General features: G+C 48.6%; 1 protein-coding gene across 3 annotated transcripts in view; it reads left to right on the top strand.

The window, feature by feature from the left end:
• Positions 1 to 14,020, top strand: part of LOC140485990 (E3 ubiquitin-protein ligase Midline-1) — a 353,278-nt gene that overhangs the window by 328,121 nt on the left and 11,137 nt on the right. For all 3 annotated transcript variants that reach the window (XM_072584490.1, XM_072584491.1, XM_072584489.1), the window contains exons 7-8: positions 2,184 to 2,327; positions 3,548 to 3,709. In XM_072584490.1, the coding sequence (XP_072440591.1) occupies positions 2,184 to 2,327; positions 3,548 to 3,709 (306 nt within the window). The remainder of the gene's footprint in view (positions 1 to 2,183; positions 2,328 to 3,547; positions 3,710 to 14,020) is intronic.

Raw genomic sequence — 14,020 nt, forward strand, 5'->3', positions numbered from 1 at the left:
CTCAAACCCCGCCCCTCCAATCGCAACAAAGACAGAACCCCCAACCCCGCTGCTCGCCTTCCACCCCACCAACCTCCGCATAAACAGCATCATCCACCAACATTTCTGCCACCTACAAACAGACCCCACCACCAGGGATGTATATTCCCTCAGCACCGCTATCCACTTTCTGGAAAGACCATTCCCTCCATGTCTATGTGGTCAGGTCCACGCCCCCCAACAACCCACCCTCCCGTCATGGTACCTTGCCCTGCCACCACAAGAATTGTAAAACCTGCGCCCACACCTCCTCCCTCACCTCCATCCAAGGCCCCAAAGGAGCCTTCCACATCCATCAAAGTTTTACCTGCACTTCCACAAATGTAATTTATTGTATCCGTTGCTCCCGAAGTGGTCTCCTTTACATTGGGGAGACAGGACACCTTCTTGTAGAGCGCTTCAGGGAACATCTCGGGACACCCGCACCAATCAACCCCACCGCCCCATAGTCAAAATTTCATCTCCCCCTCCCACTCTGCTGAGGGCATGCAGGTCCTGGGCCGCCTCCATCACCACTCCCTCACCGCCCGACGTCTGGAGGAAAAACACCTCTTCTGTCTCCGGACTCTTCAACCCCAGGGCATCAATGTGGACTTCACCTAGCTGTTACAGTAGGGAGTTCCAGGGGTTTGACCCAGCATCAATGAGGAGCTGTGCCCTCATGTCTGACCCATCTCCTGCACTTCAGCCCTCATCCTCCCCCTTCCCTCTCACAGCAGCAGTAGGAACCTCCATGTCCTTCCCTACCATTCCACCAGCATCCACATCCAGAGGAACGTTATCTGGCATTCCGCCATTTCCAGCAGGATGTCACCACTAGACACACATTCCCCTCCCCTCCTGTTCCTGTCCACCTTCCGAAAGGACCGTTCCCTCTGGGACACCCTGGTCCCCTCCTCCATTCCCAACACTCACTCAGAGCCTCACGGCGCCTTCCCCTGCAACCGTCGAAGGTGTAACACTTGCCTGATTACATCCTCCCTCCTCAGTATCCAAGGGCCCAGGCTGACTTTCCAGTGAATTCACGCTTCACACAATCTAGCCAACTGCATTCACTGCTCACAATGTGATCTCCTCTACACTGGGGAAATGAAGCATTGACTGGGTGGCCATTTCACACAACACCTACACTCCTGTCTGTAAAAATGAGCTCAATCTTCCAGTTTCCTGCCACTTCAGTATCCCCACCGTGTTCCCACACCAACATTTCAGCCTCAGGCCTGCTGCAGTGCTCTAGTAAAGCTCAGTGCAAGATGGAGGAAGAGCACCTTATCTTCCAACTAGGTATCTTACAGCCTTCAGGATTCAGCGACGGGTTCAATAATTTTACAGCATGAACACCTTCCTCCATGTCTTTTGCCCACCTTTCCTGGCTTATTGTTCTGTCTCCCTCTCTCTTCTCTCTTTCTCTCTCTCTCTCTCTTTCTCTCTGTCTCTCTCTCTCTCCTCTCTTTCTCTTCTCTCTTCCCCTCTCTCTGTATTCCTCTTCCCCACCCTCTCTCTTCCCCACCCTCTCTCTTCCCCACCCTCTCTCTTCCCCACCCTCTCTCTTCCCCCCCATCTCTTTCACCCCCTCCTCCCCCTTCACCCCTCTTTCTCTTCCCCCCTCTCTTTCCCAATTTCTTGTCCCCCTCTTTCTCTCTTTCTCCCTCTCTTTGTCTCCTCCTCCCCCTCCCTCTTTCTCTCTTCCTCCCCTCCCTCCCTCTCTCTTTCTCTTTCTCTATTCCCCTCTCTTTCTCACTCTTCCTCTCCATCTCATTCTCTTCCTCCCACCTTCGCCCCCCCCCCCCCCCCCCCACCCATATCTCTTCCTCTCTTTCTCTGTCATACCTTCTTTGGTTCGATCTCCATCTGTACGCCCATTCCTGCCAGACCTGCTGAGTTTCTCCAGCAATTTCTGTTTTTGTTTGTTTCAGATCTCCATTGCACTTAATTATAATTGAGTTTATGCACCGCCTTAAAGAGTTTAACACTTTTACAGCCATAGAGAAGAGTGTTGGGAGTTGGGGGGGGGGGGGTGGGAGGGGGGTGGTGGGAGGGGGGTTGGGGCTGTGTGGAGGAGTGTGGGGCTATGGTGGAGAAAGGCAGTAACTGGTCAGGAGATGGTTGAGTGCTTACCTCAGGTTTGTGTGTCTGCCTTCCAGCACCGAACCCACCTGCCATCCGCGAGGAACTGTGCACTGCCTCCCACGATACGATCACAGTTCACTGGACCTCGGACGATGAATTCAGTGTGGTCTCATACGAGCTTCAGTACACCATCTTCACCGGTCTAGCCAACGTTGTCAGTGAGTTCAGAGTCGCTGTTAATGCCGTCCTTTCAGGGTATGTCCGGGAGCTATATGGTTTTAAAGATGAATCTGTTTGGGTGCTGATGGCGGAATAATCATCGCAGTGTTTAGAAAATGGTGCTTTCTCCACAGAATTTGCCCAATCACAGATGCAACTGTAAATTACCCAATAATCTAATTTTAAAACTTGCCCCGGTAACTTTTTGTATTCAGATTGACTCAATCCCATGAGAGTTCTTTAGCACGCGTTCCTAGAAGTGTAGCAGCTGAAACTTTTCCATAAACTTTTTATGTTATTCATAACTTTGACTTTTATTTCTGTAACCCTCCCAATATTTCCCTCAATCCTCTTGCCTTAATCACTGAGTTTAAATTAAACATACCTTCAATTGCCGGTTTAATTATGTAGCACAAAATCCAGTGAGGCTGGCAAAAAGGAATTGAATAAGAATTCGTAATTTCTGACTGAGTCGAGCACATTAATGCGGCTTTTGAACATCTGTAGTTTGTCTGAAATCCCACGGTTCGGAACAGAAATATCATTACAGTGATGCCCTACATAGCCGAATAGCCTGCTGACATTCGCAGTCAATGCTGGCACAAAACATGGTGATTGTAAGGCTTCTGGTGCCAACGAGCCATACCCCAGCGAGGAACTCAGACAGGAAAGCTAGAGGGGATGAAACTCTGTGAATAAGAAAGGACTACAGTGGGCTAGTCACTAGATCAGTAGTTCCATCGGTCTTGGTTGCAGGATAAATATGTTGCAAGACACCTGACAAACTGCTCTTGGAATAGTCCCATAGCATTATTTCCTGCCATCTTACAGGCCTGAGTTTACTTTGTCATCTGAAAGACAGAAATGCAGCAACACTCAAGTGTTAGGAGTGGGACATGGACGGATTACTTTCTAAGTCAGAGGTGATAGTGCTATCCCTATAGTGATGTTAACACTTAAAACGCTGCAGTCTAAAACTGTATACTCTCAATAACGTGTGGAGCTGGGCTTTCGATGGGCAATCATAGATTTTCAGGACTCTCATTCCTAAATAGGTTCTTTATTGTTTAGCAATTTTGACATTCCCATCGTTCATTCAGCATCTGTTGTTGCATGCTGGAGCGGGTGGTCCAGTTGGTTCTCATGTGGGTGTTGAAGCCCCTCCCTTGCCCCCCCCACCCCACCCCCGAGTGATGCTACTCTTCCGGTTCCATTGCAGGTTTGTGTAGCTCGGCCGACAGCTGGATGATTGTCCCCAACATCAAGCAGAACCACTACACGGTGCACGGGCTGCAGAGTGGGACCAAGTACATCTTCGTCGTCAAGGCTATAAACCAGGCCGGCAGCCACAACAGTGAACCGTCCAGGCTCAAGACCAACAGTGAGTTGTACAAGTCACGCTGCCTGGCTTCAGAAAGGCCACTCAACAGCCTGTTGTCAACAATTCCATTTGTGACCATTGCTTTTGCTTGCGTCTTTTCCCTTCACCTGTGGCAACTCGACCACAACACTCCCCACCTGCCAAAGCGTTTGAAGGAATGATATTAAATAAAATTGGACACTGGGTCACATAAGGAGGTATTAGGGTCGATGACCGTCAGCTTAGTCACAGTCATAGTTTTTAAGGAACATCTTAAAGAAGGAAAGAAGTCAACCAAGTTTAGGGAAGGATTCTGGAGTTTCGAGCCTAATGGCAAACAATTAAAAATGGGGATGCTCCAGAAGCCAGAATTGGAAGAGAGCAGATGTCGTGGATAGGCCGAGGAGCTACAGGAAGTACAAGTTAGGGAGGGACAAGGCCTTGAAGGTTTAAAGTTGAAATCTTGTTTAACTAGGAGTCGGGTGAATAAGCACAGGGTGATGGTGAAAGTAAGCTCTATTAGGGTACAGGCAGCAGTGGTTTAGATAATGTCAAGCTTACACAGGCCAGGATGTGGGCAATCAGCTAGGCATGAATAGTCAAATCTAGAGAGTTCACAAATGGAAGAAAGATAGGCTGAGGCAGGAGTAGAGATGGGTGACAACACAAAGCTGAAAATCACTGCTCCCAGTGACTATCATGTGTGATGGGAGCTCATCTCAGGGTTGAGTGTTTGGCACCAAACAGTTGCCAGGGAAAAGGATGGAGTCCCTCCATTCAACTGGTTCCATATTGCTCCCAAATGGATGGTTAGTTCCCAGAATCTTAGCCATTCAAGGTCTTCAGATTAGTCATTGTTACATCAATGTGATAATGGCAGTTCAGTCTATTTGTCCATCCAAAACTGGAAGCACTTTAGTTCCTGTTTATGAAAGATCAATCAGTGAGAATTAGGCATCTGAGAAGCACTTAAAGAAGAATGCTATGATTTGGATTTAGATTGAGACCAGCTTGATGTGAACAGGATGTGGGATTGATGGTGTGGGTCAAGAACCAAAGCCTTCGTTCGCGTTGCCCAGAGAGATTTTATAGCCCCCACACCTCATCAGCAACTGTCACACTCCAGCTCAAACCGGCCGGATTGTGGACACGCACCATGGAGCCCACAGCACCTCCTCCTGGTCAACAAAGAAACCTTAAACAAACATTCTGTTTAAATAGACCTGACCCTCTCTGGCCCAAGATCTAGCTCTTAGCATGATTGGTCAGGTCGAAAGCCACCACTGCTGCTCAACACAGGCTTCCGATTATCATCATTCACCCATTGGGATAGTTAACGGATAACCATCAAACTTTGCCGAAGCCTCCCGCCCTCTTCCTTCAATGAGCTTGAGGTGACAAATTAAATATTGGAAACATGTGGAGTGTCGGAGGTTGAGGGGTGACCTTATAGAGGTTTGTAAAATCATGAGGGGCACAGATAGGGTAAATAGTCAAGGTCTTTTCCCTGGGTGGGGGATTCCAGAACTGGAGAGAACAGATTTCGGGTGAGAGGGGAAAGATTTAAAATGGACCTAAGGGACAACTTTTTCACACAGAGGGTGGTGTGTGTATGGAGTGAGCTGCCAGAGGAAGTGGTGGAGGCTGGTACAGTTATAACATTTAAAAGGCATTTGGATGGGTGTATGAATAGGAAGGGTTTGGAGGGATATGGGCCGGGTGCTGGCAGGTGGGACTAGATTAGTTTGGGATATCTGGTTGGCATGGACAAGTTGGACCGAAGGGTCTGTTTCCGTACAGTACATCTCTATGACTCTAAGTGAAGCCTATCTTTCATTGGTTGAAGTTATCAGGGGCAAAATTAAACCTTTCAGTTCCTCCAGCCTTCTCTGCTATTCTATCGGATCATGGTGAATGTACCTTAACATAGACCCTTATCAGTTCACCAGACAAAATCTATCTGCTTTAAAAGTTTAAATTACCACTATCCATAAAGTTGCAGACTTTGACTACCCTTTTGTGTGAGAAAGAAATATACTTTGTGATTTCACCTCAAAATGGGCTGGCTCTAACTTATTGTGGTCCCTTGGTCTGGATTTCATTGAAATAGCTTGGAAGCAGAGTTCACAAGTGTTGCGCGGCATATGGAGGAACATTAAGGGTGTCATTTCCTGGCTTCCCAATTGATATGTATAGTCACACAGGCACGAGACGCAAGCAAAACAGATGTCCTGATGAACTTGCTGATATCTGCCCTTTGACCTCTTTGTCCCATTTGATCAGAGGCCAGTCAACTACTGTAAATGGGAATAAGGATGGAGCTAAGGGAATTAAAATAAAGACAAGTATTGACAGACGGAGGTCAATGGGCAGATGTCATTATTTTAAAGGAGAGATCAATAAAATTCATGAGAAAGATGTTCCAGTAAATTAAAGCAAAGTAAGAATGAAATGCCAAGGGTAAATAAAGAGATGAGGATTAAAACTGAAACTGAAGAAAAGATTTTTGTTAAGGGATGAACAGTAAATGAGAGAAATACAAAAAGCAAAGTGTTAGGTATTAGAAGGAAGTTAAACAGATAGCAAGGCTGAGTGAAAATGTGAAATGAAGGTACCAACGAAATGGTATTCTATAGACACATAAGTAACATTAGAAGCAAAGGGACAAGGGTCACTAAAATAACAGCTCAGAGGCTGACCCTATAATGAGAGTGTGAATACATTGGGCAAGACTTTAACTTAAAACCCAGTTGTTGCAGAGGGTTAAAGATGAGTCAGTAATAGGGACAACTGGGGGGGACCGGCAGCAGTGGAAGATGGCAAAGGAGAAAGAATATAACGTCAGTTAGGGTAATGTGAAAGGAAATACCAGTAAACTTATCAAACTTAATTCAAAACGGGATGGATTACACCCACAAATGTTAACAGCGACGATGGAGAAGGCAGTAACAGCACCAGATCACAAAGAGAAATTTTGAACTGAGAAATGAACAGAGCCAGGGGATCAGTGAACAGCAGATGTAATTTATCATAGGAGATCGATGCAGCCCAGGGAAGCATCCCCTAGTTAGCAAAAAGAAAATTACAAGAAGGTTTGTTAAAAGGTGAGATAGCAAATGATACGAGAAATGAGAAAATAATGAAAGTAGTCATCATGGATTTCCAGAAGACGGTTTTTTTCTTAAATCAATCTTAATTGATTTCTTTGAAGAAGTAACCAATTGTAAACCAGGACACAGTGGTATACGTGGACTTTCAGAAGATCTTCGTTATGAAACTCGTGACAAGAATGAGTGTGTGTGGAATCAGGGGCAATGGGTTAAAAGGTGGCTACAGAAATGGAAATCTAAAGGAAGCTTTTCAGAAGAGCAGGAAGTGTGAAATTGGATCCCATTGTGATCTATGCCAGGATCTATGTTGTTCCACCAAACTGTACCAATGACTTGAGCTCAGGAAAGTGCTAAAATTTGCTGGTGACATCAAATTGAAGGTAAGGGTGTTAAGGATCAGCATGGCTTCAGATGATGGAGTGACAGCTGTCAGTCTGACCCCCAGGCGTCAGACAGGGCTGGCTGTGGGGGCAGGCACCAGGGGTTGCCTATCAGAATGGAGGGCTGTGGGGTTACTTTGGCCAGGACTCTGGTCTGCTGCCTGTTGTGGGACCAGGGGAGAAAGGTCAAGGTAGCCCGTGGTGTCAGGGGTAGGAGGAGACTGCAGGAGAAGGAGTGAAGAGAAGGCAGCTGCACACACTGGGGGTGGGGAGGGGTTTGCAAAAAGTGATGAGAGGAGGCAGCATTTGTTGGTGGGCAGGGTGGACTTAAGAGGTTGGAACTAGGAGAGACACCAAGGCCCATAAATTCTGTCTTTAGCTCCTTGATTCGGGTAAAAAGGGCAGCCACCTCTTGAACAGTAAAGACTAAATAAAAATGCAGGAAAGTCAGGCTAGTTTAGTTTAGGGAAACATGGTCAACATGGACAGGTTGGACTGAAGGGTCTGTTTCCATGCTGTACGACTCTGTATATGGGATAGAGGAGGAGAGAGCCAATATAGTCTTGTTAATCATTGAATGGAGTTAGTGAGTTTTGAGAAGATTAGTAGCTCAGGTTGAGGTTCTGGATGTGGGTTTGCTCGCTGACCTGGAAGGTTCATTTCCAGACGTTTTGTCACCCTAATCGGTAACATCTTCAGTGGGCCTCCAGGCAAAGCACAGCCGATAATTCCTGCTTTCTATTTATATGTTTGGATTTCTTTGGGTTGGTGATGTCATGTCCTGTGGTGTTGTCATTTCCTGTTCTTTTTCTCAGAGGGTGGTAGATGAGGTCTAACTCGATGTGGTTGTTGATAGAGTTCCGGTTGGAATGCCATGCTTCTGGGAATTCTCGTGCATGTCTCTGTTTGGCTTGTCCTAGGATGGACATATTGTCCCAGTCGAAGTAGTGTCCTTCCTCATCCGTATGTGAGGATACTTGTGAGAGAGGTTCATGTCTTTTTGTGGCTAGTTGATGTTCATGTATCCTGGTGGCTAGTTTTCTGCCTGTTTGTCCTTGCAAGGTATTTTGTAAATGATGTTAGTTTTGCTTGTTGTCTGTATAGGGTCTTTAGGTTCATTAGCTGCGGTTTTAGTGTGTTGGTGGGTTTGTGGGCTACCATGATGCCAAGGGGTCTGAGTAGTCTGGCAGTCATTTCCGAGATGTCTTTGATTTAGGGGAGAGTGGCTAGGGTTTCTGGACATGTTTTGTCTGCTTGTTTGGGTTTGTCGCTGAGAAATCGGCGGACTGTGTTCATTGAGTATCTGTTCTTTTTGAATACACGGTATGGGTGATTTTCCTCTGCACTGTGTAGTTCCTCTGTGCTGCAGTGAATGGTTGCTCAGAATAATGTTCTGATGCAGTTTTGTTTGTGGATGTTGGGGTGATTGCTCCTGTAGTTCAGTATTTGGTCTGTATGTGTTGTTTTCCTATAGAGGCTGGTTTGAAGTTCCCCATTGGCTGTTTGCTCTACTGTCACATCTAGGAATGGCAGTTTGTTGTTGTTTTCCTCCTGAATTTTACACCAGTAAGGGTCTTATTAATGGTGTTGAAGGTTTCCTCTAATTTGTTTCGTTTAGTGATGACAAAGGTGTCATCCACGTACCGGACCCAAAGTTTGGGTTGGATGGTTGGCAGAGCTGTTTGTTGGAGTCTCTGCATTACTGCCTCTGCTAAGAACCCTGATATTGGAGATCCCATTGGGTGTTCCATTGGTTTGTCTGTAAGTTTTGTTGTTGAAGGTGAAGTGTGTGGTAAGGCATAGATCCACTAGCTTGAAGATATTGTCCTTGCTGATAAAGTTGATGGTGTTTGGTGTATGTATCTTTGGGTCTTCTACTAGTGTAGTCAATGTTTTTTTGGCCAGGTTAATGTTGATTGATGCAAACAGAGCTGTTACATCAAAGGAGACCATTATTTTATACAAATTGGAGTCATACAATTTAATAAGGGCAGAAAGCATTGGGTTAGATGAAGAGACTCCAAAAGCAGAGATGTACTGTTCCAGTCACATCAGGGGTTGTTTAGAGCACACATGGAGTATTATGAAGACAGTTCTGCTGCAAGATAATGTTAATACAGCTGTTACTGGAGGATGTAGATTCAGGCTGTTTACTCTGGAAAAACGAAGCCTAAGACTAGATCTGATAGACACTGCCATAGATATGAGGGGCTTCAATAAGGTGCTGAAACTCTTTCCACTTAGAGGTGAGTCCAAAATACTGGAACATCAATATGATGCCATGGACTTATTGAATGAAGTACTTAGAGAGAATCTCTGGAAGGAACATATTCTGATAAGGCAAAACTCTTATAATTGGCAACCTTCCATGCCCATCGCACATCCTAAAGTACTTCACATCAATGAAATACTTCTGAAATATATTCACTGCTGTAGTGCAGGAAAGCAGGCAGCTAGTTTGCAAACAACAATACCCAACACAGAGTGATTGTCAGCGATCATTAGAGTGCAGGAAGCTTATCAATATAGATGAAGCGTATCAATTTAGAATTTACGAGCCAGATTTTGAACGTAATACAGGATGTATACCTGTTGTGAGTGGGGTTTGAAAATTCAGGTCCTTGAAATCCTTATGGGGACCGTTGAGTTTTCCAGGTTAGTTTACAATTTTATTAAGGCTGGCAATGGGGTCCAATGCCACTTCCTAGCACCAAAGGTCCAGAAGAGCTTCATGGTAGGACAGAGGAATGTTCTTGGTCATGAGGTTACAGATGGAAGTTGAATGCAACTTGGCAGATTCTGGTGACCCACATCTCCTCACAGGATGCCCAGTTGGTTGATCTGTTTGAAATCTATCCATTTAGCACTCTGCCCTGTAGCATGCTGGAACCGATCCTCAAGCAAAGAGAGAATTGCTTCCCTGTAATGGCTTTGCAGAGGGTTCTCCCACTGATGCTGTCAGGGACAGACATGTTTGCAAGAGGTACAACGATAAGGAGGAAGTCAAGCAGATGTTCCTGTCTTGTTGGTTCTCGAGCCACCTACCATGCACCTGGTCCAGCAGCTATGTGTTTGGTCAGCTCACTCAGTCATACTGGGACCTGCCACTATGAAGTCACCCGTCCACTGTATGTTCTGTCCCTTACTGCCCCCATTGCTGCCTCTCTCAATTGGTATTCAACATGGAATGCTACTGACCCATCATTGGAAGGAAGTGGCAGGGTCGCTGCTGAGGGAGGTGACCAGCAGAATGGTTCCTTGCCCGTATTTGACCTGAAGCCATGAGACTCTATGCGGTCCAGCATTGATGTTAAGGACTCCCTCCTGGCTGTGCCGCCACCTCTGCTGGCTCTTCACTGAAGGTGGGGCAGGACGTACCTGGAGTTGGTGGTGTCTGGAAGGTATGAGCTTTGATTTTGTAAATATGATTATATCAGCCTGTTGGTTGCCTACTCGAGGGAAGAAATCTCCCAGTGTTGGCACAAAGCACCCAGATATTTACCGAGGAGAACTTTCCAGGGTCAGCAAGGCTACGTTTTCCTGTTGTTGATCCTGATGCTGAGTGGTCAGTCCAATTTCACTCTTCATTGAGATTCCTTTCGTGGTTTGACAAAACTTTAGTCACTTGCTGGGCCATTTCAGACACCACATTGTCAACCACATTGCTGTAGTTCTGGAGGCACACGTACAGAAAGAAATTGACTTGTTTTTTCACGGTACCTTAGGTGTCTAACTTTGTTTTAAAGAACTGATTTATTAATTGAATAGTTCCACCAGCCGCCTTGTTGGGATTTGAACCCATCTCCGCTGAGCATCTGTCTGTGTCCCTGGTTTGCAAGTCAGTGACATCACTACACCATCACTATACACCCCCCAAATCACTACACCCACACCCCCCACATCACCACCCCCCCACCCAATCCCTACCCCCCCAAATCCCTACACCCCCCCCCCACATCACCACACCCCCCACATCACCACACCCCCCACATCACCACACCCCCCACATCACCACACCCCTCACATCACCACGCCCCGTCACATCACCACACCCCCCCACATCACTACACCCCCCCAACATCATCACATTCCCTCTCATCACCACATCTCCCACATCACTCCACCCCCCCACATCACTCCAACCCTCCCACATCACTCCAACCCCCCCACGTCACTCCACCCCCCCCACGTCACTCCACCCCCCCACGTCACTCCACCCCCCCACGTCACTCCACCCCCACGTCACTCCACCCCCCCACATCACTCCACCCCCCCACGTCACTCCACCCCCCACGTCACTCCACCCCCCCACATCACTCCAACCCCCCCACGTCACTCCACCCCCCCCACGTCACTCCACCCCCCCACGTCACTCCACCCCCCCACATCACTCCACCCCCCCACATCACTCCACCCCCCCACATCACTCCAACCCCCCCACGTCACTCCACCCCCCCACGTCACTCCACCCCCCCACATCACTCCACCCCCCCACATCACTGCACTCCCCCCACATCACTGCACTCCCCCCACGTCACTCCACCTCCTCACGTCACTCACCTCCCAGTCACTCCACCCCCACATCACTCCACCCCCAGTCACTCTACCCCCCCATACCACTAAACACCCCCCACATCACTCCACTCCCCAAATCACCAACTCCCCCCCACATCACCAAACCACCCCACATCACGCCACCTCCCCCACGTCACTCCACCCCCCACGTCACTCCACCCCCCCATCAATCCATCCCCTACATCACCAAACCCCCCCACATCACCAAACACCCCCACATCTCTCCACCCCCCCATCACGCCACCTCCCCCATCTCTCCACCTCCCCCCACATCTCTCCACCTCCCCATCACTCCATCCCCCTGCGTCTCTCCACCCCCCTGCGTCTCTCCACCCCCCTGCGTCTCTCCACCCCCCCGCGTCTCTCCACCCCTCTCACATCACTCCACCTCTTCTCACGTCACTCCACACCCCCACGTCACTCCACCACCCCGCATCACACCAACCCCCCCACGTCACTCCACCCCCCCACGTCACTCCACCCCCCCCACGTCACTCCACCCCCACATCACTACACCACCCACGTCACTCCACCTCCATTACTACCACCCCCCACCTCACTACACCCACCCATATCACCCACACCCTGCATCACCCCACCCCCCGCATCACCCCACCCCCATCACCCCACCTCCCCACATCACCCCACCCCCCACATCATTCCAACCACCCCCACATCGCCCACCCCCCACCTCTCCCCACCCCCCATATTACTCCACCGCCCTCACATTGCTCCACTCCACACACCACTACACCCCCCCACACATCGCTACACACCCCCACCTCGCTACACCCCCCCCACATCACTCCACCCCCCACATCGCCCCACCCCCCAGATCGCCCCCCCCCCTACATCGCTACACCCCCCCACGTCACTACACCCCCATACCACCCCACACCTCGCATCTCTACACCTGCCGCATCTCCACACCCCCCCACTTTGCCCCACACCCCCTCATCACCACACCCTCTACATCGCTACACCTCCCCACATCACCACCCTCCCACATCACCCCTCCCACATCGCTACCCCCCCACATCACCGTCACATGCCCCCCACATCACCGCATCCCCAACATCATTACACCCTCCAACATCACTGAACCCCCCCCACATCACTACACCCCTCCCTCGTCACTGTAGCACCTACCCTTCCACATCACTACACCACCCCCACGTCACTACACTACTACCACCCCTCCGACATCATGCCAATTGTTTATTATTTTATCGCCGCTTACTTTATACTTAATCATTGTAATTCTCTGGTGATGTCTTATTCTTCTGCGTCATACACGTGTGGCAAATAGGAACATGGGCCAATTGGCTCAACATCAATCTGGCCGTTGTGTTTACAATGAAGTGTTCTTGCTTTATAATTATAGCAGGTTTTTTATTCCCGTGCCAACCAGGTACTGAAATCACAATGTTTAAAATAGATGGTCATCTTCTGGCCAGGAGGTTGTTGGCTCTTTAGCCAGGAAGCAATTAACCTACTGCCACTCCAGTGCCATCCTGAGGGATTGCTGCACTGTTTGAGTTGCCGTTTTTTCAATGAATCATTAAACTGAGGCCCAGTCTGCCCCTTCAGTGCCATTTTACATCCATCGGTTTCAAAGACAAGCAGAGGACATACCCCCAGTGTCTTGTCCAGTGTTTATGCCTCACATTCATTTGGAGGTGTAGTGATTCTCATGAGGCCAGCCAGATTGATCTTATAGAATGAGCTCCCTGCTTGGAGCTGTTACCCTGGTCCAATAGGGGAGCCCAGGCTGGCAGATATAAACAGGAGCGTCAGACATCCTGTTCACTCTGACAGCAGGCTCTGAGAGAGTTGGATCAGTGTAAATAAAGGGTGACTTGGTGACAGGACACTGGCCTCTGTGGAGTTAGTTCAGGTGATAGCAAACTCAAACATTTCTGGAAAAACGACACGTTTTATCAGAACTTTTTATTTTGACTCATCAGGACAATTTGGCGGCACGGTGGCACAGTGGTTAGCACTGCTGCCTCACAGCGCCAGAGACCTGGGTTCAATTCCCGCCTCAGGCGACTGACTGTGTGGAGTTTGCACATTCTCCCCATGTCTGCGTGGGTTTCCTCCGGGTGCTCTGGTTTCTTCCCACAGTCCAACGATGTGCAGATTAGGTGAATTGGCCATGCTGAAGTGCCCATAGTGTTAGGGGAAGGGGTAAATGTAGGGGAATGGGTCTGGGTGGGTTGCTCTTCGGAGGGTCGGTGTGGACTTGTTGGGCCGAAGGGCCTGTT

The sequence above is a fragment of the Chiloscyllium punctatum genome, chromosome 15, assembly GCF_047496795.1.
Source record: "Chiloscyllium punctatum isolate Juve2018m chromosome 15, sChiPun1.3, whole genome shotgun sequence".
NCBI classification, from domain to species: Eukaryota; Metazoa; Chordata; class Chondrichthyes; order Orectolobiformes; family Hemiscylliidae; genus Chiloscyllium; species Chiloscyllium punctatum.